This window comes from Barbus barbus, assembly GCF_936440315.1.
Source record: "Barbus barbus genome assembly, chromosome: 9".
Lineage (NCBI taxonomy): Eukaryota > Metazoa > Chordata > Actinopteri > Cypriniformes > Cyprinidae > Barbus > Barbus barbus.
In genome coordinates this window covers 3,287,545-3,312,962 of record NC_136737.1, presented here as the reverse complement: position 1 = coordinate 3,312,962, position 25,418 = coordinate 3,287,545, and the positions used below count along the sequence as shown (strand labels likewise).

The 25,418-nt window shown below is 36.5% G+C and overlaps 3 protein-coding genes across 8 annotated transcripts in view; all 3 read right to left on the bottom strand.

Annotated features, from left to right (window-relative positions):
• Positions 1-927: 927 nt before the first annotated feature.
• Positions 928-10,667, bottom strand: LOC306875321 (uncharacterized protein). 2 transcript variants are annotated; one of them, XM_079425807.1, is made up of 3 exons: positions 6,971-8,330; positions 5,441-5,524; positions 934-4,036 (listed from the first exon to the last, which is right to left on the bottom strand). In XM_079425807.1, the coding sequence occupies exon 3, from the start codon at positions 3,382-3,384 to the stop codon at positions 2,350-2,352; it is 1,035 nt and encodes a 344-aa protein (XP_079281933.1). In that variant the 5' UTR covers positions 3,385-4,036; positions 5,441-5,524; positions 6,971-8,330; the 3' UTR covers positions 934-2,349. The 2 variants fall into 2 exon arrangements, with proteins under 2 accessions (XP_079281934.1, XP_079281933.1); XM_079425808.1 differs by lacking the exons at positions 5,441-5,524; positions 6,971-8,330 and adding an exon at positions 10,502-10,667 and having other exon boundaries at positions 928-3,320.
• Positions 10,668-14,684: 4,017 nt separating this feature from the next.
• Positions 14,685-19,871, bottom strand: LOC306874821 (uncharacterized protein). Of its 3 annotated transcripts, XR_013784663.1 has the most exons (4): positions 19,811-19,869; positions 16,693-17,938; positions 15,452-15,612; positions 14,694-15,309 (listed from the first exon to the last, which is right to left on the bottom strand). XR_013784663.1 is itself a non-coding variant. In XM_079425092.1 (2 exons), exon 2 carries the CDS (start codon positions 17,658-17,660, stop codon positions 16,719-16,721), a length of 942 nt encoding a protein of 313 aa, XP_079281218.1. In that variant the 5' UTR covers positions 17,661-17,938; positions 19,811-19,871; the 3' UTR covers positions 14,695-16,718. The 3 variants fall into 3 exon arrangements, 1 of the variants encoding a protein (XP_079281218.1); XR_013784664.1 differs by having other exon boundaries at positions 14,685-15,309; positions 15,452-17,938; positions 19,811-19,866; XM_079425092.1 differs by having other exon boundaries at positions 14,695-17,938; positions 19,811-19,871.
• A 1,276-nt stretch (positions 19,872-21,147) lies between these two features.
• The window catches only part of LOC306874820 (uncharacterized protein), a 30,670-nt gene continuing 26,399 nt past the window's right edge, over positions 21,148-25,418 (bottom strand). The window contains exons 3-4 of one of the 3 annotated variants that reach the window (XM_079425090.1): positions 24,353-24,587; positions 21,148-24,155 (exon numbers count right to left, since the gene is read on the bottom strand). In XM_079425090.1, the coding sequence (XP_079281216.1) occupies positions 22,939-24,155; positions 24,353-24,401 (1,266 nt within the window). In that variant the 5' untranslated portion in view covers positions 24,402-24,587 and the 3' untranslated portion in view covers positions 21,148-22,938. The remainder of the gene's footprint in view (positions 24,156-24,352; positions 24,588-25,418) is intronic. The other 2 variants (XM_079425089.1, XM_079425091.1) reach the window with 2 other exon arrangements.

Below are 25,418 nucleotides of genomic sequence, written 5' to 3'. Positions count from 1 at the left end.
ATGATGATGGAAGTGAACTCCCGCGGCAGATAGAAAGGTCTACACTTAACCATGAGAAACTCTAGGTTAGGTGAGCAGTGTTTTCCAACAATGTCAGAGTTTGTACACCAAGCTTTGTTTACATAAATGCACAATCCTCCGCCTCTGGTCTTGCCGAAGTCATCTGCCGTTCTATCTGCTCGGAGCGTGTAGCGTCCGGTTAGATCAATAGCATTATTGGGTATGTCGCTATGTAGCCATGTTTCAGTGAAAACCATGACATTGCAGTCCAAAAGTTTCTTACTATGGGTGATGCAAAGTCGTATCTCATCCATTTTGTTCACCAATGACCGCACATTAGCGAGGAAAATGCTGGGTAAAGACAGCCGGTGCAGTGTTAGCTTTAGCTTAGCTCTTAGTCCTCCGCGCTTCCCCCGCCTAGTTATGTGGTTTTAACGACATATCTCATTATTACGAGAAAAGACATTTTAACAAGAAAATGTTTTAACATCTTATTACGAGAAACGATGTCGCTTTAAAGACAACCTCATTATTACAACATAATTGAGTTGAAATAACTGTTTGTGGCAGCAATATGTCACCATAGTTTATGGCTTTAGATGTCACTAAAATTGTGTAATCATTTATTCTTGATGCAAACAGAATCAGCAGAAAATAATACTAGATGATAAAAGTTGTTGGAATAATTATTAACAAGTTTTTAAATCTTAGTAAAGCTAATTTTAAAATAGTCAGTAGAAGTAGAAACGAATGAGACAGATCTCTCTCTTTACTGACTTATAATGTTATAGGATGTCTTCTCTCTTTAAACAAACAAACAAAAAAAAACATCTCTAGAGTAAAGTTGTTCCAGAAGCCAAAATCAGTCTTCACTGGTGTAGTGGAGCAAAGTCTTTGCAAGAATAATGTTCAGAGGCTCAGAGTTTCAGAAGTCAAAACAAGATTTTTTAATAACACTTTTATTTAACCCTTTCCAGGTGCCCAGAGACATATACATTACATATGAGCTGTAAAGGTTTTAATGATCTTTATGGGCAGTGAACGCATTATTCATTCTTGCAGCCTCCATACACAATCTCAGTCACGTAGACCATGAGCCTATAATGCATCTGATTTTCATCATATTAAAACAACTTCTACAAATGTCTTCTATAGGATAGATAAAATATGTTGAGATGGTTACATGGTCCTGCAGAAAGTCCCACTCACAGCTTATACCTTTTTTATTTACTTCTTTTTCCAAACTCCTCCTAGGCCATATGCTCAATTTGCATTTGCATGTTTCTGGAGGCGTCCCATAATGACTAATTGGTCAATATCTTGTGAATACAAAGTCCAAACTTCACAAAACGTGGTATACATACACAACACGGTATTCTTAGAAACAAGCCAAGTTTAATGAATTTTTGATCCCCAGGTGGCTACCAGTATTTTTTTAATGTTTTTAAATCGTCCATTTATATCAGTGGGAATGAGAGATGAAGGCTGTAATACTAATGTTCTCCAAAAACTTTTGAGTTAAAATTTAAATGAAACAAAATACTGACTTGTTAAAAAAACTAAAAAAACCTTATGTGTACTGCATTAGGCTAACAGAGACTTGTCATAGCACTTGCATATTATTGCTCTTTTGTTGGTTTTGACTGCTTCTATTGTCCTCATTTGTTAGTCACTTTGGATAAAAGCACCCACTTAATGTAAATGTAATAAAAGCAAATATATATTTTTGTCTGCATATAATATGCAGGGATTTGTAATTTCTTGCGTGCATTTGTATATTGCTGCCGTAGAACTGTAGAATTTTTAACTACATGCAAACACTGCATTGCCGTGGTCAAATAAAATAATTAATTTAAAGAAACTTTGTAAGGTTTGTAGCTAGCTGCACTGCTTTAATACTTTTTATTTAATTTGAATTCTCTTCTGTTACTGTGGCTTCAGCGGAGCACTCATTTCCAAAACTGAAGCTGTAATAAAAAATATTGTTTGTATTTCATGATAAAATCGACAGAACTTAAAGGATGAGAATTTGTGTTACATTAAAAGCACAACGCTTATCACAATTATTGTGTGGCTGGTGCCCTACAAATAACGAATGGACTTGAAAACGTTAAATATTACTTTCAAGCAATTATACCATCAATCAAACAGCTTGTGAATAGTCACGTAACATTATTTACCACAGAAAAGACAAGAATAAGTTAACCCAGTTGGAGCCCACTTTAACTAATAACATTTATTTATTTTTTTGCAAATGGGCCCAGGGCTGAGTTGCTGCACCACTGGCATTATGGTCTTGCTTGGTGAGGATGTGGTGTCTGACCTGAAAGTGCTGGATCTGAAGATGACCTACTTATTGTGATTGTTTTTTGTATGAGTGCAAAGAGAAGATGAATGAGTGTAACTTTTCCCGCATGCAGTGCATTGATACGGTCTCTCTCCAGTGTGGATCCTCTCGTGTGATTTCAGGGTTCCTGACTGACTGAATCTCTTGTCACAGTGTGAACACTTGTAAGGTTTCTCTCCAGTGTGGATCCTCTGGTGCAGTTTTAATTCTTCAGCTGTAATAAAAGCCTTCTCACACTCAGAGCACACATAATCTCTCACACCGTTATGTCTCTTCTGATGTAATATTAAATTTTGCAGATGTGAAAACCTCCTTCCACACAGAGAACATGAATGTGGTTTCTCCTTTAAATGAACTTTCAGGTGACTTTTCAGGTTTGAAGCCCTCAAAAATGTTTTGTTGCATTGATCACATTCATGCACTTTTTCTCCAGTGTGGATGATCATGTGATCCTTAAGGGTTGCTGATTGTATAAAATTTTTCCCGCACTGATCACATATGAATGGTTTTTCTCCAGTGTGGATGTTCATATGTTTCTTAAGGGTTGATGATTGTGTAAAACTCTTACCGCACAGATCACAAGTGAATGGTTTCTCTCCCGTATGAACTCTCATGTGTGTCATAAAATTAGGTTTTTGTCTGAAACACCTCCCGCACTGATCACACGCGTAAGGTTTCTCTCCAGTGTGGACCCTCTCATGTGTTTTCAGGATTTCTGACCGACTGAATCTCTTGTCGCAGTGTGAACACTTGTAAGGTTTCTCTCCAGTGTGGCTCCTCATGTGAACCATGAGATTCTGTTCGCGTTTCAAACTCTTTCCACACTGAGTACAGATGAAAGATTTCTTGTCTCTTTTTTTCTTTAAATCTTTCTGTTTGGGTTGAGAGCGACTCAAAGGTTTTTCTCCAGTTTTGACATGATGTTTCTCCTCCTCTTCATTCAGTTCTTCGTTTTCATTTTCTTCAATCGACACTGAAATCAAAGTAAAATGTTTAAATTTCAGTATATCACAGAGAAATGTGAAAGGAAAGGACATAAAAGTGATTGCTCTACAAATCTTTCATCATAATGATGCATTTTATAAATTACATGTCCCTGAAACTTTTCAAAGAATGAGGTACATTGATCTTCCAATTATTACACTGTTAGAAATTGCTGTAGATTTAGCAGCGCAGTACTGTTACAGTGCATTACCACATTTATACATTACAGTAAAAGACTGTAATTTATATTGCATTCTGGGTGAGCAGGAATATTTTACAGTATATTTTAGTGTTTCTGTAACCTTGCTGTAACCTGACTGTAATACGCCAGGCAATAATACAAGATTGCTGTAAATAGCACGCCACCTGACGTCACATCACACACAGGGAGGAGATCGAAACACTGCGAGTTATGCGCGGTTTTATCCCGCTGCTCTCCCGACATTTTCAGGTCTAGTGAATTAGCTTAGGGTTTATTTCAACCAAAACTAGAGTCAATAATTGTAGGAACTGTGGAATGACAAACCGAGACCATTTTGGTGAGTTTTATTTGGTTTCTGTCGAGTTTGAACGAAGCTTGCTTTACTATGGTATGCAAGGTAAAATTAGCATTTTTGTCAATGGAGTCTGCTGGGTTTGAGGAGATCGATAAACTGTTTAAATCCCTTTTATATGATCCCTTTTATAATGTTGTCCGATTTTAGCCTGTCAATGACAAAAACGAGCACTTTTTAGACATAACGTGAAGAAAAAAAAAAAATAAATAAAAAAAAATAAATAATATAATATATATATATATTAGGGCCGGGACTCGATTAAAAAAATTAATCTAATTAATTAGAGGCTTTGTAATTAATTAATCGAAATTAATCGCATTTTAATCGCATATAAATATTTGACCTGAGAACAGTGAGAAGTAAGTTTTTTTATATAGATTTTTAAATTTCCCATCCACAGGGCCAACCAAAGCGGTCTCATCAGCTTCTTTGTCCATGTTCACTGTGGTTTGTTTTTGGCTGTTTCTCAATATGCGTTCTTCAGCGATCTTGCGTACTTGTGTTCTCGTTCTACGTCATCATTAACCGTCGAAGTTCAGTTCCAGTTCTCAAGAATGCAAGTATAGAGGATGCATGAAAGTGCCCGGATATGTTCTTGAAACTGAGGATGCATCGAGTGCAGACTTGAGAGAATCGAGCCGTTAGAAATCCCAGAAAACGCTGTGGGTGGCCGGTGTACGGAAGCCTGTAAGGTTTAAAGTCGCTCTCACAAATACTTAACGGCTCTTCAAGTTGAAAGTAAACATTTATCGTTTTGTTTTGGTTAATTTTAATGAAGTTATAAGACCCGGAGAAAGTCTGCATTTTTATTGGCATATTAAAATGAATCTTAACAGTAAAACATATAACGCTGTAAAATAAAACACAATACAATTATGTGAAAGTAATATCTATAATAGTATGAAATGTTTTAATAAGTTATGACATTTTGTAATATTTATTGTTCATTGGCCGTTTTTTATGCTGAGAAGCATAACACTATGAGTTAACCGCTGATTTAAATAGAAGAACAGATTAAATAAAGATGATGGACATCCTCAACATCTTCCTGTCAATCAGAATAAGCATAAGTCTGTTGGTGAACCTCTTTGGTGGTTCAGGCACAGCTGTCACAACACACGGGAGCGGCGAGCATCAGATCCAGCGCACTGATCGCCAGACCCCCGTCACTTTGCGGTCAGTTAGGCAGGAATGCAGTACATCTCAATTCTCATAAGTGTGCGTTCTGTGTTCTCGCGTCCTTCCGAGTTCGTTCTTCCAAGGAAGCCTGGCAAGACCGGTCTCCACGAGAACGCTAGTTGGTGCTCCAGTATAATCGGTCCGCCGAAACGCATCCAGTGAGAAACGTTCCGCGGTGCAAAAATAAGTGCGATTAAAATGCGTTAAAAAAATTTAACGCGTTATTTTTGTGTAATTAATTAATCTAAATTAACGCGCTAAAGTCCCGGCCCTAATATATATATATATATATATATATATTTGCAGCCCGCTTCATGACCAACGGCAGCAGCATCGCGGTCAATACTGGACATCTTTAATTAGTCACTTAGACAAGGAAACATGGGAAAACTTTCCTTGTTTCCTTGCAATGTAAATGAGTGGTTTGGGGTCAGAGATACTGGTACCAAGTTATTAACTAATTTAGGGATGCAGCGATTAACCGGTTCCGCGATTAACCGCGCTTTAAAACGTCACGGTTAATTAATCGTAAAGGTTTTGCAAAACCGAGTGTTTATGTTGCACGCAACTGAACTGTTGCAGCTTGTGCAAAATGAAAACAAAGTCGCACTAGTGGTGCACCAGCTTAAAATTACGTGCTTATCAGAGACACTGAGGCTACTACACTAATTACATTAGTGACAGAGGGACTAAACAGCGAAGCTTTATTTCCACCAGAGAAATGCCTGTCGATAGTAGTGTGCAGGGCTCGACAGTGCAAGCATTTCACTCGCATTTGCGACTAAAAATAGATGTGTGCGAACTGGAAAATGTATTTAGGAGCACAAGTGCGAATACAAAACAAAATACAAAACAGCCTAACTTATACAGTAGCCTATAACAAACGTATTTATTCTGCTTATTTATGGAAAAATTGCGATGCAGCCTCATATGATTACTTTAGAACTTTAAAAAGGCAACGGTTTAATTTAAATGAGCAGAGATGAGAAGAAAAGCGGAGCGAGTTAAAGTGAAGACGTGCTGAATGACGCACATTCGCCACTAGAGGGCGCTGCCGTTACCCCGGTAACCCAGTAAACAAATCAGCTGCCCTACTTTCCTAAAACTGTAAATAATGTTTCACACTCACAGTCATTTAGATATTTATATTCGCTTTAGTCTTCACAATAGCATCAAATAACTCTTACTTAAAGACTTAATGAGCTATTTATTTTCAAACATTGTTTCTAAGCTAAAACATGGCCCATCCACTGATCTATAATAGAGAACAGTGGGCCTATCTATATATCAACGACTGATTCGTTATTATTGTTCAGTAACACAAGTTCCATTAGTTAACATGAAAAAACAATGACTGCATTTATTAATAATGCTATCTTAATTTCAACTTTTATTAATACATTATAAAATCAAAAGTTGTCTTAATATAATTCAATGGAGCTAACATTAACTAACATAGTTGTATTTTTTATTAATCAACATTAACAAAGAATATTAACTACTGCAACAATTAGCTATTGCACATTTTTAGTTAATGTCAACCTGCTTTAATGTTAACAAATGGGACCTACCTATTGTTCTTTCGTTCATTATTTTCAAAAGAGAAATACTGTCATGGATCTTTACAGAGCAGCGGTCACCTTTTTTAATTCTAATGGGAGAGATGGACTTTTGTTTGTTGTTTATTATTATTTTGTGCTGTATTGTTGGTTACTGTGTTATTTCTGTTTCAAAAGCCAGCAATAAATAACACTTTAACATCTAAAGAGTGTTCATGTGATTTTATACATTATTAATGTTGGGAAATTAATAAATGCCTAATAATCGTCATAATCGTAAAACCGTGATTATTCATCAGACAATAATCGTACCAGCAAAATCTATAATCGTTGCATCCCTAAACTAATTAGGCAGGAGAACAGTTCTGTAGCATGGTGATTGACAAAAAATTATTTTGATAATAAAAATTAGTGTTAAATTAGTTTTATTACAGTTACTAATGATCTAACAAAGACAAGCAAAATGCATGCCAACATATTCAGCAATGTCAAGCACAATATGATTTTTTTAATAACTGATGTATTGTTGGAGTGTATTACATTTAGTCATTTTGCAGACGCTTTTATCCAAAGCGACTTACAATTGGGGAATACATAAAGCGATTAATCTCGAAGAGGCAATCAGACAGACGAAGAGCTCGTAACACCAAGTCTCAGGCATTGTTCAAATGAGTTTTCAGTTGTTGCTGGAAGATTGACAGGGATCCCGCAATCCGGATAGGGGTGGGAAGATCATTCCACCAGCCAGGAATTGTGAACGAGAATGTTCTGGAGAGTGATTTTGAGCCTCTCTGTGATGGTACCACAAGGCGTCGCTCACTAGCAGATCTCAGGCTTCTGGAGGGGATGTAGGTTCGTAATAGTGAGTGGAAGTAGGCGGGTGCTGAGCCTGTGGTAGTTCTGTACGCAAGCATCAGTGTCTTGAACTTGATGCGAGCTGCAACTGGCAGCCAGTGCAAGGAGATGAAGAGAGGTGTAACATGGGCTCTTATGGGTTCGTTGAAGACCAGTCGTGCCGCTGCATTCAGAATCATTTGTAGAGGTTTGATTGTGCTTGATGGAAGTGGTGGTGAATGGGGCTTTAGATGACATGTTAGCGTTCTTTGGAGATATAATGCTCCAACAAGCCTGCTTGATTAATTACCAAAGAAGAATGTCAAAATTATTCAGCAAAATAAGATTCTTATCAAAGTGATAAAATGTTGTTGCAAAAATAAGTACACCCTCCTGAAAATTACTAAATAAAACTAACAACCTAAAAAGTGTATAGGTTTAAGGCTATTTTTGATCAACAGGTAAGTATATTGAAACAAAACAGACAAGTAATTTCCTGACAATTAAAAGTGTTATATAGCCCACTGAACCTTAGCTATGGTTCAGTTGTAAGCTGTCTCCAGTACTGCCCCGCGAGCGCAAGGTCTGACTCTCCCGGCACAGTCTCGCCTTTCTCGGTGTCTGCTCTGTGCAGCGAAGCAGAGCATTCAGTTGACCGTAATGCAGCAGACTCGTCAATAAATGAGTACAAAACGGCGTTTCCAAGCACCTGTCGCTTACTGACTGTTTAGACTTTTAAATATGAATATAATTTGTCTGTTAATATGCGCATAGTTTTAATGAATGAGACAAAACAGTAATATTGCCAAAACCACTGCATATAGTCGCTTTTTAGTGTAAGTTAGACGTATAGTGATTTTATCATACAATGTCATGATTATACCAGGATTATATCAGGGTATTATATCAGGATTTAAGGAGTATAGTGAGAGCGATTCCTGGTTAACATGTAGTATTAATGAGTCACTATTTATATTTGTTTTATGTATTAAAACAGAAAATATATAAATGTGAACAGCTTTATTGGGCATTCGGTTGTATTACAGTATGTGACAGTTAATAGAGTAGAACAGATCTGAAGTGCCAAAACTTGTCTGAGCGCAAAATTTATGCATTGACGTCATATGCAAATTAATATGTGACTGTGAGACATCACCTGCTGCCACAAGTCTCACAAAATCTTGTGGGAAACACTGTACTGTTCTACATACTCTAAAGATCTACTGATGATGCCATCTCTCACATCCTCCACTCTTCCCTCACACACATGGACAGCAACAATGGGAATTATGTAAGGCTGCTATTCATTGACTATAGCTCAGCTTTCAACACTATAGTCCCCATCAAGCTGGCATCTAAACTCACTGACCTCGGCCTAAACTCCTCACTCTATGACTGGATTCAAGACTTCCTCACCGGCAGACCTCAAGTGGTGAAAGTTGGCCAGTTCACCTCAAACTACATCACTCTGAAAGTAGGAGCCCCACAGGGCTGTGTCCTGAGTCCCCTGCTCTACTCTCTCTACATGCATGACTGCGTGTCCTCTCACAGCTCCACATCTATTACCAAATTCGCTGATGATACTGTGGTTCTGGGCCTCATCTCCAACAACGATGAGACCGCATACTTGGATGAGGTAGAGAGACTCGCATCATGGTGCCAGGACAACTGTCTCTCTCTGAATGTGAGAAAATGTTTTTGTTTTTTACTTATATTTTCGTTATTTTTTCTATTCTGAACACTGCTAAATGTACAGGATTTTTTGTGGAGTGTAGGGAATATAAATACATGTTTGTAAATGTTTTGTTTATTTTACATTATTTCTGAAATGATAAAATGTGTTTTATACATCAATCAACTTGTACACCAATGCAACTTATCTGTGTCATAAAGTGCTCATAAAAATAGGTAGAGATGGTACAAGAATAGAACTGTGCAAGTAAACCTAGTACAGTAGTAAGTGAGTGTCAATTTAGAATAAAATAAATAAATAATAATAATCGATGCTTCATTTGTCATAAACGTATTATGCGGCCCCTCCCTTAATGTGGAAAACTTGATGTGGCCCTCGAGTCAAAAAGTTTGCCCACCCCTGGTCTATTCACTCTGTTTCCATCTGGTAAGTGCTTCCGTAGCCTGATGGCAAAAACTGAGAGACTTAGGAGGAGCTTCTTCCCCCGGGCCATCAGGCTCCTAAACTCTAACTCTGTGTCAAAACATCTCACGACTCCATGTAAATATCACCATATCAATAAGCTATTCATAATTTTTTTTCCCCACCTCATATTGCTGCTATGTAAATACCCTGTTCAACTTTTTGCACATTCCTTCTTATGTTACTATTTAAGTCAACAAACATACTGCCCTGCACATTTATATTTTATTCTTTTATTTTTTCTACTTTTCTTTTTCTTTAATATTTATGTCCATTCGGTGTTTTGTGTTCTTTATAATTGCAGTCCTCGGAGCGAACCTGACCTACATTTCACTGCTGGTTATACTCTGTATAATTGTGTATGTGACAAATAAAAATCTTGAATCTTGAAGTTACATAACTACATTTCTGTAAAAGCAAAATACAGTAACTTGCTGGCAACCGTGCTGCCAGTAAATTTTACAGTAACTAAAAATCCAGGGAAATTGTTAACAGTGTATGTTTAATTATTATGCTACATTTCTATAGTGAGAGCTATTAAATATATTAAATCAACTCCAGAAGTTTATAGAAAGTGCCCTTAGAAATTCGTGGGGAAGTAAATGGCTGCCCACTGCTCCGGGTGTGTGTTCACTGCTGTGTGTGTGTTCACTTTGGATGGGTTAAATGCAGAGCACAAATTCCGAGTATGGGTTACCATACTTGGCAGTATGTCACTTCACTTATAATTTGCTGCTTCAACTATATTATTGCACAGCTATAAATATATACATATAAATATATATATATTTTTTGTATTATTACAACACTTGTATTATTATCTTGAAGCTTTATAACCTTAATATTCTTCAGCCTCATTGATGAAGGATCAAGTATAAACACCAACCTGTTTGTTCTTCAATGTGTTTCATTCTGCAGGGTTCTGGATCTCTCATGTTCTCTCTGTCCTTCAATAAACTCTGTCTCTGCAGATTTCACTTCTTCCTGATGCTCTGATGCTCGTCTTCACTTGTAGACTGATGAGAATATTCCAGCATTTATTGCTGAACTGCAGTGGGAGGAGCTTCACTGAAGGTGTGATTGTTGTGGGAGGAGCTTCACTGAAGGAGTGATTGTTGTGGGAGGAGCTTCACTGCAGGTGTGATTGTGATCGCTGTACAGTAAGAGGAGCAGATCTGTCAAAATCAAATAATAAATCACTTTGTACACCTTTACACTAATTCACATATTTAAAGTATTCATGTTTATCTATGTAGCTATTTAGTAATATAACTTAAGCAAATGAATTGCAAACTGTTTTATACTCATTCACAAATTCTATTCACATTTTTGTCTCTCTATATTTTTAGGAATTTCATCCACATATTTTATTCCTACATTCCTACCTGCCCCATCATTAATATACAGGCTAGGCAAAAAACAAAAACAAACAAATATAAGCAATGCAAGAATGAAAAAAAAAAAAGTTTAAGGGTTGGGTTAGTTTAGTTTGTCTCCCTTTTCACCCCTGGCGAGTGCACCCCTGTTAAGTTTATCTTAAGTACTAAGGAATCATTTTTAGTATATTAAGTACAAAATTAGTGTGCGAAAATAGAACACTTTAAGTACATTATGGAGGTGCACTTGTTTTCACCTGGGTTGTACTTAATATACTAAAAATTATTCTATAGTATTTCGTAAACTTAAAGATCAAAGTTAAAACTTAAAGATAAACTTAGTATCAATTAAGTGCATTCACAACTGTGCTATTTTTGGACACCATAAACATGAACTAAAATGGGCTTTTAACATACTATCTCTGCATTTAAAAAAAATGTATGTAGTCACCACTTGTAGTACACTTGGGTGTACCAGTTTATGAAAGATGGGTTCAAGTGTACTACAAGTGGTAACTAAATGTGGTAACCAAATACACTTTTTTAAATACAGAGACAGTATGTTTCTTTTTAGTTATATTTAGTTATGTTTTTTTTTTAGTCATTTCAGCTCAGCTTTGAATGTGGTTGTGAATCCTGACAATGTCAATTCGGCTATATATATATATGCGGTTCGGACGGTCGTCTAATAATAGAATGCTCTATGAAGTGAAGTGATGTTGCCATACTAGCCTTTACCTTCTGCTCTAGTCTTGTTTGTGTTAAACTTAAGTAGGGATAACTGCAGGCTCGCACAATAGGCGTGGCTAAAAGTGTGACGCGTCAATGCACTCCATGCTAATCGGCGCATTTTTATAATCGCATAACATTATTTTTGCTCAAAATTATATTTGTAATGATTGTTGTCATTTGAGAAACTTACTTTTGCATTTCAGGTAGGCTATATTGCACTTTCACCAGTAAGCACAAATCAATAGGTTTATTTTACATCAACTAGTGTACTGGTTTAATTATAGGCTTTTTAAATAAGCAAAACACCAGGCAGAAAATGTATCTTTGTAACAGTGAAGCTTCGGGGATTCGAACTCGTGATATCTGGCAACCGCACACATGAAAACTCACGGAGTAGAGCAGTCCGCGATAACATTGTGTCTCCTCTTTTGACGAAAATAAAAATAGGTTTTTGGTAAAGTTTTTAATAGATATTAGTCCCCTCAACGGAATTGCATGTTGATATAGTCATAGTTACCATTTATTACAATTATTGAACAGTTATTATTGATGCAATAAGAATCAGCAGACAATAAAAACCGACAATAACAATTATTTATAAAACTATCGAGTTTAATCCATGATAATTTGGAAATTAATGATCTCTCTTTGAGGCACAAGCCAGAGCATCTCAACAGAAGAAGAGAAGCAAAGCCTGCTGTAAAGATACTGTAAACATGTCAGCATTTAGATGTTCTGAGCACGATCATATGATAAATGTGTACATAATATTAAGCACGCGATCACAATCAATCTTTAATGTTCAACATTAAATGCCACTAGCATTATCACTCTAGAAATTTAATAAAAATGCACGAAATCGTTCATGTCTGCAAGTTTACTGTAATGTTCCTTTCAGATAAATCAGTTTGCAGATGCATAAATAGTGTTTTATCCGAGGAAAACAATTTAGAAATAACCTCGTAGGATGTTGATGTTCCATATCTGTTTAAATAAGCGAAATATCTGCAATTATTAACTCACCTCAGAAGACAACAAACGCGCTGACTGAATGAGGAACGAGTGATGACGTCTTCTTCTTCTTGTTTGAATCTAAATGTATAGCGACACCTACTGCTGTGGTGCAGTCATGTTTAAAATGACATATGAACATGTAAAAAGGGTTGGGGGGAAGCATTATTAATAATAATAATAATTCTTCATACATTTGGGACTCTTTCCTTTACCTGATCCGCAGGTTCCAGGGTCCCATCTGGGGCTGTGTCTCCAGCTCCTCCAGAATGCTTCCCTGGTTCCCTAAAATCCAGATCAGGCTACAGCATCCCTGTTTGATTTGAAATCCTCTCGCTTAACCCTGTCCTATAAATGTATTTTATTAGCAGCCTATATCCTATCTTTATTTAGCTCATATCCTAACAAGTAGCCCAAATCCTTACCTTTTTATTTAGGAATGTTATTATCAGTGTTGGGGAAAGATACTTTTAAAAGTAATGCATTACAATATTGCGTTACTAAAAAAGTAACTAATTATGTTACTTAGCTAATTTTTATGGAGAGTAATGCGTTACGTTACTTTTGTGTTCATTTTTAAATATGAGCAGGGCTTGATTGTTTTTAATACAAGAAGTTCTACTTCTACAAATCTACAAATATAAAAGCCCTTTCACACCAAAAAGTGTAATGAATAAACCTCAGGCTGAAGGAAGAGTAAACGTCTGTACAGTAGAACACAGGAGAAGAAGGTTCAACACTCTTCAGCAATAAAAAACAATGAAGCACAATTGTTAGTTTACCTAAAGTCATTTTTGCTTATTAGTATGGTTGAACTGGATCATCAAAGGTCAGCAGCAAAGACATTGGTTAATAAAATGGGATTAGATACATTTGTGTTGTTTAACATATTTAATTATTGAAGGTTTGCATCATATTCTGAGTTTGCATGTCACTCTTTTAATTCATTTTGATGAATACTAAATCAGTTTTTTGCGAGTGGGATGAATTAATGCACATTCACATTTAGTCTAGAACTACAGTAACATTATGTTCACACAGTGCACTGTCAGTCAATAAATGGGGAAAAAATAACTCAGATATTTTCTTGTAAATTAAAAAGTAATGCTATTAAATAAAAGCTTTTTGTTTCAGATAAATGCCGACCCTTGGATATTCATAAAAAAAAAAAAAAAAAAAAAAAAAATTTTCACCAAACATCTTTAAAAAACAAACAAAACAAACATTAAAAATCTTACTGTTCAAAAACTTCTGACTGGTAGGTTATATATATTACAGAAATGTTATATTGTAATGATATTTTATATATATATATATATATATATATATATATATATATATATATATATATATATATATAAAAGTGTGTGTGACAAAAAGATCACAAAACCAGTCTGAAGTCGCTGGGGTATATTTGTAGCAATAGCCAAAAATACATCATGGGTCAAAATTATCCATTTTTCTTTTATGCCAAAAATCATTAGGATATTAAGTAAAGATCATGCTCCATTAAGATATTTTGTAAATTTCCTACGTTAAATATATCAAAATGTAATTTTTGGTTAGTAATATGTATCAAAAACCTCATTTGGACAACTTTAAAGGCGATTTTTTTTGCACCCTCAGATTCCAGATCTTCAAATAGCTGTATCTCGGCCAAATATTGTCCTATCCTAACAAACCATACATCAATGGAAAGTTTATAAATTCTGCTTTCAGATGATGTATAAATCAATTGACACTTATGACTGGTTTTGAGGTCCAACATTTCTGTCCCCCTCACTTCTGAAATGATGGCTACGCACCTGGAATATTTCCCTTTAAGCATTTTTCTAATTTATTGTACCAAAATGTAGGCTGCTTTTTACACTTTTGTCCATACAACTTAGTTTAATCCAAAATTTAAAAAATAAATATGCCGAATAGTTTAAGAACAATCACACCAGGATAGATTAAAATGATTAGTCCACAGATAAAAGTTTATTTAGTTTTTTCACTCAAATGATAAATAATAAGCTACAGTACAACAAACGGAACTCAACTAGCTGAATCTTGCTGTGGTTTCTGCCTTGATGTGGTTCCATCATCCAGCAAGAAATGTCTGTTAGACACGCTGAGATGTGAGCAGCTATCGTCGGATCGTCAGGATGGAATGAGAGGTAGAGTTGAGTGTCATCAGCATAGCAGTGATATGAAAAGCCATGTTTCTGAATGACAGAACCTAGCGATGCCATATAGACAGAAAAGAGAAGTGGTCCAAGAACTGAGCCCTGAGGCACCCCAGTAGCTAGATGTTGCGACTTGGATACCTCACCTCTCTAAGATACTTTGAAGGACCTATCAGAGAGGTAAGACTCAAACCACTGGAGTGCGGTTCCTGAGAAGCCCTTTCTCAATAGCGTTGACAAGAGGATCTGATGGTTGACCGTATCAAAAGCAGCAGACAGATCCAGCAAGATAATGAAGATCTGTTAGCCGCTCTTGCAAGTCTTAGGGCTTCGACAACAGAAAGCAAGGCAGTTTCGGTCGAATGTCCACTTCTGTAGCCAGATTGTTTACTGTCCAGGAAGTTGTTCTGTGTGAGAAAGACAGAGACTTGGTTGAATACAACTCGTTCAAGTGTTTTTGCAATGAAAGGAAGAAGGGAAACCGGTCTATAGTTCCCTAAAAGAGTTGGGTTATAGAGTGGGTTTTTTAAGAAGTGGAGTTATACGAGCCTGTTTAAATGCTGACGGAAAAATTCCAGTGTGAAGGGATGCGTTAACGATGTGAGTGAGTGCAGGTCCAACTGCAGGAGAAATCGCTTGAAGGAGATGAGATGGAATAGGATCAAGCGGACAGGTAGTAGGATGACTGGAAAGGATGAGTTTAGAGACATCTGCCTCAGAGAGTGGAGAGAAGGATGTGAACGAGATGTGATTTGCGCCATACACTTTCTGCAGCCCTGAGTTTCGAACGATGTTTTTGAAGAACATCAGATAGCCAAAGGGCAGTTAAGTTAGCTCATCAGCTCGCTCAAATCAGCTATACAGGCATCGATACGGAATGTTTAACATTAATTTCAATAATGAGCATGCTGTTATTGTTTACACAGTCGTCAAGGATATGCAGAGCGAACACGCCATCGTTTTCAAAAGTCTCCATTTTGGTCCGTTTACACTGAAACGCAACCCCAGAGTTTTCAAACTAATACAGGGTCTGCAGCGTTTTCAAAAGTCTCCGTTTTCAACCTCGAAAACGCCGGAGTAGTGTAAACGATAGGCATATCCGTAACAAAAAGTTATGCGTTTTAATATGAACACACACTAGTGTAAACGGGCCTAATCTAATCATTAATAAATGGTTTAGTTCTTCATGAGTTATACATTAACTTGTGATTATCTGTGCATTAGTTAAGCATAAATTAATGCATATTTGTGCACCCCTATTGTAAAGTGTTAAACTGAAAGCAAAAAGCATTAAACTGTTACGAAATGATGAACAAGTTTAGGCATAAGTCTGTGGAACTCTGAAAATATTTGTTTGTTTTTGAAATATTATGTTAAACCTGCTGAAATACAAGTTCCACATGCTTGTCTGGGAAACGCATGAATATCCACAGAAACCGAAAATCTCATAATTCTGGAAATCAGTTTTTCCCACTGCACTGCATCCTGCGCTGCCATTGGCCCATCTAAGGTTCACAACTGAACACCACTGATCACATTAACAACCAATAATGAACACTACTTTCATAAATCCCTTATTTCAATCGCCTCTATAATATTACATTAATATAACAATCATATTATTTTTCTGGTGACTCTCCGGTAACTTGGCTACATACTAACATCCTAAAAACAACAGATGATGTTTATTTTTCCTGTCAATTGTTATGCTGATTATCTGATTCATACAGATTAAAACGTATAGATCAACACATTATTGTGTCATGTTTGGTGAGGATGCGGTGTCAGACCTGGAAATGCTGGATCTGAAGAGAATCTATTTACTGTGAATTCTTTTAGTATGCTTGCGTAGAGAAGATGATTGTCTGAAACTCTCCCCGCATGCAGTGCAGTGATATGGCTTCTCTCCCGTATGAACTCTCATGTGCACCTTAAGTTGATCTTTGTGTCTGAAACTCTTCCCGCACTGATCACATGTGTAAGGTTTCTCTCCAGTGTGGATCTTCTCATGTCTTTTCAGGGTTTCTGACCGACTGAATCTCTTGTCACAGTGTGAACACTTGTAAGGTTTCTCTCCAGTGTGAATCATCTCGTGCAGTTTCAATTCTGTAGCTGTAATAAAAGTCTTCTCACACTCAAAGCACATGTATTCTCTCACACCAGTGTGTATCTTCTGATGTAGTTTGAAATTCTGCAGATGTGAAAAACTCTTTCCACATAAAGAACATGAATATGGTTTCTCCTTTGAATGAATTTCCAGGTGACTCTTCAGGCTTGAATCCCACAAAAATATTTTGCCGCATTGATCACATTCATGCAGTTTCTCTCCAGTGTGGATGACCATGTGTCTCTTCAGCTTTGCTGATTGTGCAAAACTCTTCCCGCACTGATCACATGTGAATGGTTTCTCTTCAGTGTGGATCTTCATGTGATTCTGAAGTTGAGCTTTTTGTCTGAAACTCTTCCCGCACTGATCACATGTGTATGGTTTGTCTCCAGTGTGGATCCTATCATGTCTTTTCATGGTTTCTGAATGACTGAATCTCTTGTCACAGTGTGAACACTTGTAAGGTTTCTCTCCAGTGTGGATCCTCTCATGTGTTTTCAGATGTTCTGTCTGACTGAATCTCTTGTCGCAGTGTGAACACTTGTAAGGTTTCTCTCCAGTGTGGATCCTCTGGTGCCGTTTCAAATGTTGAGCTGTAATAAAAGTCTTCTCACACTCAAAGCACATATATTCTCTCACACCAGTGTGCATCTTCTGATGTACTTTTAAATTCTGCAGAAGTGAAAAACTCTTTCCACAGAAAGAACATGAATGTGGTTTCTCCTTTGAATGAACTTTCAGGTGAATCTTGAGTTTCTGTTTGCTTGTCAAGCTCTTTCCACACTGAGTGCAGGTGAAAGATTTCTCATCTCTTATTTTCTTTAAATCTTTCTGTTTGGTTTGAGAGCGACTCAAAGGTTTTTCTCCAGTTTTGACATGTTTCTCCTCTTCATTCAGTTCTTCATTCTCCTCATTTTCTTTGGTCAGCTCTGAAATTAAAGTAAAATGTTTAATGTTCAGTAAATCACAGAGATTTTCCATGAATGAGATACATTGATCTTCCTACTATTATGTTTAAAACATTATAGGAACAAATCTCATGTTTCTATAGTGAGAAATATTAAATATATGAAATCCCCTCCACAAGTTTATAGAAAATGCTCTGCTCTGTCTATGCATGCGCTGTTCACACAGAACACAGCGCGCGAGAAGTGAATGCAGTTGTCTTTCGCACCCGACTGCTTTTTAATCACTTGAACTTTTAAATTAACAAGGCTTAAAAAAACATTTAAAAGATAAACTTTGTTGTCGACGCAGCAGTGGCCCGATCGGGCCAGTGACAAATCCGTCTACTGTCCCGAGCGTCCTTCACACTGGCCCCGGGCCATCGGGCAGTCCTTATTGTCGAGCCCTGTACTGAATAGCAAGATGGCAAACTTATCAAAAAGGGTCACATAATTTTGTTACGTTACGTTACATTTTCATGGTTTACAATGGCAGGGCCTGCCATCTTGTCTTTTTGGCTTGTTGTGTCTGATTGCATTTTAACCCCAAGGAGGAAATCCAGATCAAATCCCAGAAGGGAAAAATCAAAACAAAATAAAGTTAAAACTTGTTTTGAACAATTTCTTTGTCATCTGCAGATTGATATTAATTAGAGGAAAAAAAATCGATTTAAATCATAAATCTGGCTTTTGTGAAAAAAAAATTAAAAAATCGGGGATTTTTTCTTAGGCTATATCGCCCAGCCTTACAGTGAGATTATTATTAATTAACCATCGACCTACAGCTGTATTAATTTTGGCAGCCATTTTTAATTTAGTCTTACTCAAATGTACATTTTAGTTATATTTAATCAATCTTGTCCTGTTTTTGCTTAGTCAAGGTTAAGTCAACGAAATGTATGAGCATTTTAGTCAATAAAATGTAAGTCACATTTGTGTTATGCTGTATAATGGTTAAACTGATAAACATTATTTGTGCTCAAAATTATATTTGTAATGATTGTTGTCATTTGAGAAATTTACTTTTGCATTTCAGGTAGGCTATATTGCACTTTCACCAGTAAGCACAAATCAATAGGTTTATTTTACCTCATCTAGTGTACTGGTTTAATTATAGGCTTTTTAAATAAGCAAAACACCAGGCAGAAAATGTATCTTTGTAACAGTGAAGCTTCGGGGATTCGAACTCGTGATATCTGGCAACCGCACACATGAAAACTCACGGAGTAGAGCAGTCCGCGATAACATTGTGTCTCCTCTTTTGACGAAAATAAAAATAGGTTTTTGGTAAAGTTTTTAATAGATATTAGTCCCCTCAACGGAATTGCATGTTGATATAGTCATAGTTATCATTTATTAAAATTACTGAACAGTTATTATTGATGCATGAAGAATCAGCAGACAATAAAAACCGACAATAACAATTATTTATAAAACTATCGAGTTTAATCCATGATAATTTGGAAATGAATGATCTCTCTTTGAGGCACAAGCCAGAGCATCTCAACAGAAGAAGAGAAGCAAAGCCTGCTGTAAAGATACTGTAAACATGTCAGCATTTAGATGTTCTGAGCATGATCATATGATAAATATGTACATAATATTAAGCACGCGATCACAGATCAATCTTTAATGTTCAACATTAAATGCCACTAGCATTATCACTCTAGAAATTTAACAAAACTGCACGAAATCGTTCATGTCTGCAAGTTTACTGTAATGTTCCTTTCAGATAAATCAGTTTGCAGATGCATAAATAGTGTTTTATCCGAGGAAAACAATTTAGAAATAACCTCGTAGGATGTTGATGTTCCATATCTGTTTAAATAAGCGAAATATCTGCAATTATTAACTCACCTCAGAAGACAACAAACGCGCTGACTGAATGAGGAACGAGTGATGACGTCTTCTTCTTCTTGTTTGAATCTAAATGTATAGCGACACCTACTGCTGTGGTGCAGTCATGTTTAAAATGACATATGAACATGTAAAAAGGGTTGGGGGGAAGCATTATTAATAATGATAATTATTCTTCATACATTTGGGACTCTTTCCTTTACCTGATCCGCAGGTTCCAGGGTCCCATCTGGGGCTGTGTCTCCAGCTCCTCCAGAATGCTTCCCTGGTTCCCTAAAATCCAGATCAGGCTACAGCATCCCTGTTTGATTTGAAATCCTCTCGCTTAACCCTGTCCTATAAATGTATTTTATTAGCAGCCTATATCCTACTCTATATTTATTTAGCTCATATCCTAACAAGTAGCCCAAATCATTACCTTTTTATTTAGGAATGTTAATTCCTTTCTTTCTTCACTATATTTTTTTTACAATCATATATTACATGCTCTACTGTTTCTTTCTCCCTACAATACTCACATAAATCGTTCTCATGTGCTCCAGTAATAAATAGTAATGCATTCGGTCCTGTGTGCCCAAGTCTCATCCTTGTTATGACTTGTTCACTCCTGTTTCTACAACTAATGTTTCGTTTAGTATTATTTTTATATATATATATATATTAAATAAAAGCTTTTTGTTTCAGATAAATGCTGACCCTTGGATATTAATAAAAAAAAATAAAAAAAAACTTTTCACCAAACATCTTTAAAAAACAATAAAAATCTTACTGTTCTAAAACTTCTGACTGGTAGGTTATATATATTACATAGATGTTATAATGTAATGATATATATATATATATATATATATATATATATATATGTATGTGTGCGTGTGTGTGTGTGTGTGTGGCCAAGGACCACAAAACCAGTCTGAAGTCGCCGGGGTATATTTGTAGCAATAGCCAAAAATACATCATGAGTCAAAATTATAAATGTTTCTTTTATGCCAAAAATCATTAGGATATTAAGTAAAGATCATGCTCCATTAAGATATTTTGTAAATTTCCTACGTTAAATATATCAAAATGTAATTTTTGATTAGTAATATGCATTAAAAACCTAATTTGGACAACTTTAAAGGCGATTTTTTTGCACCCTCAGATTCCAGATCTTCAAATAGCTGTATCTCGGCCAAATATTGTCCTATCCTAACAAACCATGCATCAATGGAAAGTTTATCAATTCTGCTTTCAGATGATTTGACACCAAACAATTGACACTTATGACTGGTTTTGAGGTCCAACATTTCTGTCCCCCTCACTTCTGAAATGATGGCTACGCACCTGGAATATTTCCCTTTAAGCATTTTTCTCATTTATTGTACCAAAATGTAGGCTGCTTTTTACACTTTTGTCCATACAACTTAGTTTAATCCAAAATTTTAAATGAACACTTTCATGCTTGTGTGTGGGCTTAGATTCCTGTTCATTCTGTAAATATGCCGAATAGTTTAAGAACAATCACACCAGGATAGATTAAAATGATTAGTCCACAGATAAGTTTATTTAGTTTTTTCACTCAAATGATAAATAATAAGCTACAGTACAACAAACTGAACTCAACTAGCCGAATCTTGCTGTGCTTTCTCCTAACATTACACAAACGATGTCTATGGTCATTCAGTCAGTGATGGCTGCACAAAACGTGCAAACTAACAAAAAACAGTAATACTTTACAATAAGGTGGCACTAATATGCATTAATTGATGCTTAACTAATGCACAGATAATCATGAGTTGATATATAACTCGTGAAGAACTAAAACATTTAGTAATAATTACTGCATCAGCAACAAATGAACATTCTGTATGATTCATAAAATGAACATTCTGTATGATTCATAGATTAAGTAACCAATAAATTGTTATTAATTAAATGTGCCATAATGTATTAATTCCCTAATAACATATTATATTAACTGATAGTGTAAATTCATGTGTTAATTACCACAATGTGTCGAAGCCATGCATTTCAACATCCAATTTTTGGATCTCCATTGACACTACACAACTGAAAACGCATGTCACATGACTATTCATGCAGGTACAACCATAGATATGTATAGGTAGAGCACCTATTATTTAGATGGTGGACGCGTATGCGTGCTTGGAGCGGTCGAATGGGGAATCTACCCATACATATCTATGGATACAATAATGAACATGCTGTTATTGTTTACACAGTTGTCAAGGATATGCAGAGCAAACACGCCATCGTTTTCAAAAGTCTCCGTTTTGGTCCGTTTACACTGAAACGCAACCCCAGAGTTTTCAAACTAATACAGGGCCTGCAGCGTTTTCAAAAGTCTCCGTTTTCAACCTCGAAAACGCCGGAGTAGTGTAAACGATAGGCATATCCGTAACAAAAAGTTATGCGTTTTAAAATGAACACACACTAGTGTAAACGGGCCTAATCTAATCATTAATAAATGGTTTAGTTCTTCATGAGTTATACATTAACTTGTGATTATCTGTGCATTAGTTAAGCATAAATTAATGCATATTTGTGCACCCCTATTGTAAAGTGTTAAACTGAAAGCAAAAAGCATTAAACTGTTACGAAATGCTGAACAAGTTTAGGCACAAGTCTGTGGAACTCTGAAAATATTTGTTTGTTTTTGAAATATTATGTTAAACCTGCTCAAATACAAGTTCCACATGCATGTCTGGGAAACGCATGAATATCCACGTATGCTGTGCCACAGAAACCGAAAATCTCATAACTCTGGAAAACAGTTTTTCCCACTGCACTGCATCCTGCGCTGCCATTGGCCCATCTCAGGTTCACAACTGAACACCACTGATCACATTAACAACCAATAATGAACACTACTTTCATAAATCCCTTATTTCAATCGTCTCTATAATATTACATTAATATAACAATCATATTATTTTTCTGGTGACTCTCCGTAACTTGGCTACATACTAACATCCTAAAAACAACAGATGATGTTTATTTTTCCTGTCAATTGTTATGCTGATTATCTGATTCATACAGATTAAAACGTATAGATCAACACATTATTGTGTCATGTTTGGTGAGGATGCGGTGTCAGACCTGGAAATGCTGGATCTGAAGATAATCTATTTACTGTGAATTCTTTTAGTATGCTTGCGTAGAGAAGATGATTGTCTGAAACTCTCACCGCATGCAGTGCAGTGATATGGCTTCTCTCCCGTATGAACTCTCATGTGCACCTTAAGTTGATCTTTGTGTCTGAAACTCTTCCCGCACTGATCACATGTGTAAGGTTTCTCTCCAGTGTGGATCTTCTCATGTCTTTTCAGGGTTTCTGATTGACTGAATCTCTTGTTGCAGTGTGAACACATGTAAGGTTTCTCTCCAGTGTGGATCATCTCGTGCAGTTTCAATTCTGTAGCTGTAATAAAAGTCTTCTCACACTCAAAGCACATATATTCTCTCACACCAGTGTGTATCTTGTTGTGTTGTTTGAAATTCTGCAGATGTGAAAAACTCTTTCCACATAAAGAACATGAATATGGTTTCTCCTTTGAATGAATTTCCAGGTGACTCTTTAGGCTTGAATCCCACAAAAATGTTTTGCCGCATTGATCACATTCATACAGTTTCTCTCCAGTGTGGATGACCATGTGTCTCTTCAGCTTTGCTGATTGTACAAAACTCTTCCCGCACTGATCACATGTGAATGGTTTCTCTCCAGTGTGGATCCTCATGTGATTCTTAAGTTGATCTTTTTGTCTGAAACTCTTCCCACACTGATCACATGTGTAAGGTTTCTCTCCAGTGTGGATCCTCTCATGTGTTTTCAGGGTTTCTGAATGACTGAATCTCTTGTTGCAGTGTGAACACTTGTAAGGTTTCTCTCCAGTGTGGATCCTCTGGTGCCGTTTCAAATGTTGAGATGTAATAAAAGTCTTCTCACACTCAAAGCACATGTAATCTCTCACACCAGTGTGTGTCTTTTGATGTGCTTTTAAATTATGCAGAAGTGAAAAACTCTTTCCACACAAAGAACATGAATGTGGTTTCTCCTTTGAATGAACTTTCAGGTGACTCTTCAGGGCTGAAGCCCACAAAAATGTTTTTCCACATTGATCACATGTGTACGGTTTCTCTATTGCATGAACTTTCAGGTGAATCTTGAGTTTCTGTTTGCTTGTAAAACTCTTTCCACACTGAGTGCAGGTGAATGATTTCTCATCTCTTATTTTCTTTAAATCTTTCCGTTTGGTTTGAGAGCGACTCAAAGGTTTTTCTCCAGGTTTGACATGTTTCTCCTCTTCATTCAGTTCTTCCTTCTCATTTTCTTTGGTCAATTCTGAAATTAAAGTATAATTTTTAATGTTCAGTAAATCACAGAGATTTTCCATGAATGAGATACACTGATCTTCCTACCATTATGTTTAAAACTTTATAGGAACAAATCTAATTTTTCTATAGTGAGGAATATTAAATATTTAGAAACTTTATAACCTTATTTTTGCTCAGTCTCACTGATGAAGAATAAACACCAACCTGTTTGTTCTTCAGTGTGTTTCATTCTGCAGGGTTCTGGGTCTCTCATGTTCTCTCTGTCCTTCAATAAACTCTGTCTCTGCAGATTTCACTTCTTCCTGATGCTCTGATGCTCGTCTTCACTTGTAGACTGATGAGAATATTCCAGCATTTATTGCTGAACTGCAGTGGGAGGACCTTCACTGAAGATGTGATTGTTGTGGGATGAGCTTCACTGAAGGTGTGCTTGTGATCTCTGTACAGTAAGAGGAGCAGATCTTTCAAAAACAAATAAATCACTTTAAAAAAGCATCAATGAAAAGTAACCAAAATAAGCAATGTAAGAATATAGTAAAAAGAAACTAACATAAAGACCAGTTTAAGAAACATTAATCTACTAATTGACATTAACATTACAAATACTTTTTGTTTATTGTGTTTTCTATGAAACATGGTTTATCACAGAATGAATAGATGCTGTTATTATAGTTACATCTTGTAATGTCACAGTAGCTGATTGTGTCGTTTGCTTAAGTCTGTTGACAGCAATAAAATGAGCTTAATGTGGCAATTAACAGATCTGAAGTCATCATAAACATACTAAGATGGCGCCGGTGAGATCGGCTGCCGTCACGACTGCTCCGACCAAACCTTGTCTTCTTTTGTTATTTTTTCGTATTGTAAACTATAAAAACCGGTTTCTTTTTGTAAGATGGCCATTCTTACATACGACAGGGCCACTCTTATTTCTATTGGTGCACAATGCACTCACCTTTCGCCGTTTTTGAACCCGGACCCATCCTGGCCGAGTGAGATCCTGAGAAGGAACAAAGGACGTGACCCGTACCGGCGTCCTCGAGGGAAACGAGCCGGCGTTAGGAACAGGCTGAGGGCACGCGCACACCGCGCTCCCCTACCAAGTGTCCTGCTTGCCAATGTCCAGTCGCTGGATAACAAACTCGATGACCTCAGGGTAAGAGTCAAGTTCCAGAGGGACATTCGGGACTGCAACCTTCTCTGATTCACCGAGACATGGCTGAACCCAGCGGTACCAGACCACGCCATCCAGCCGGCCGAGTTCTTCTCG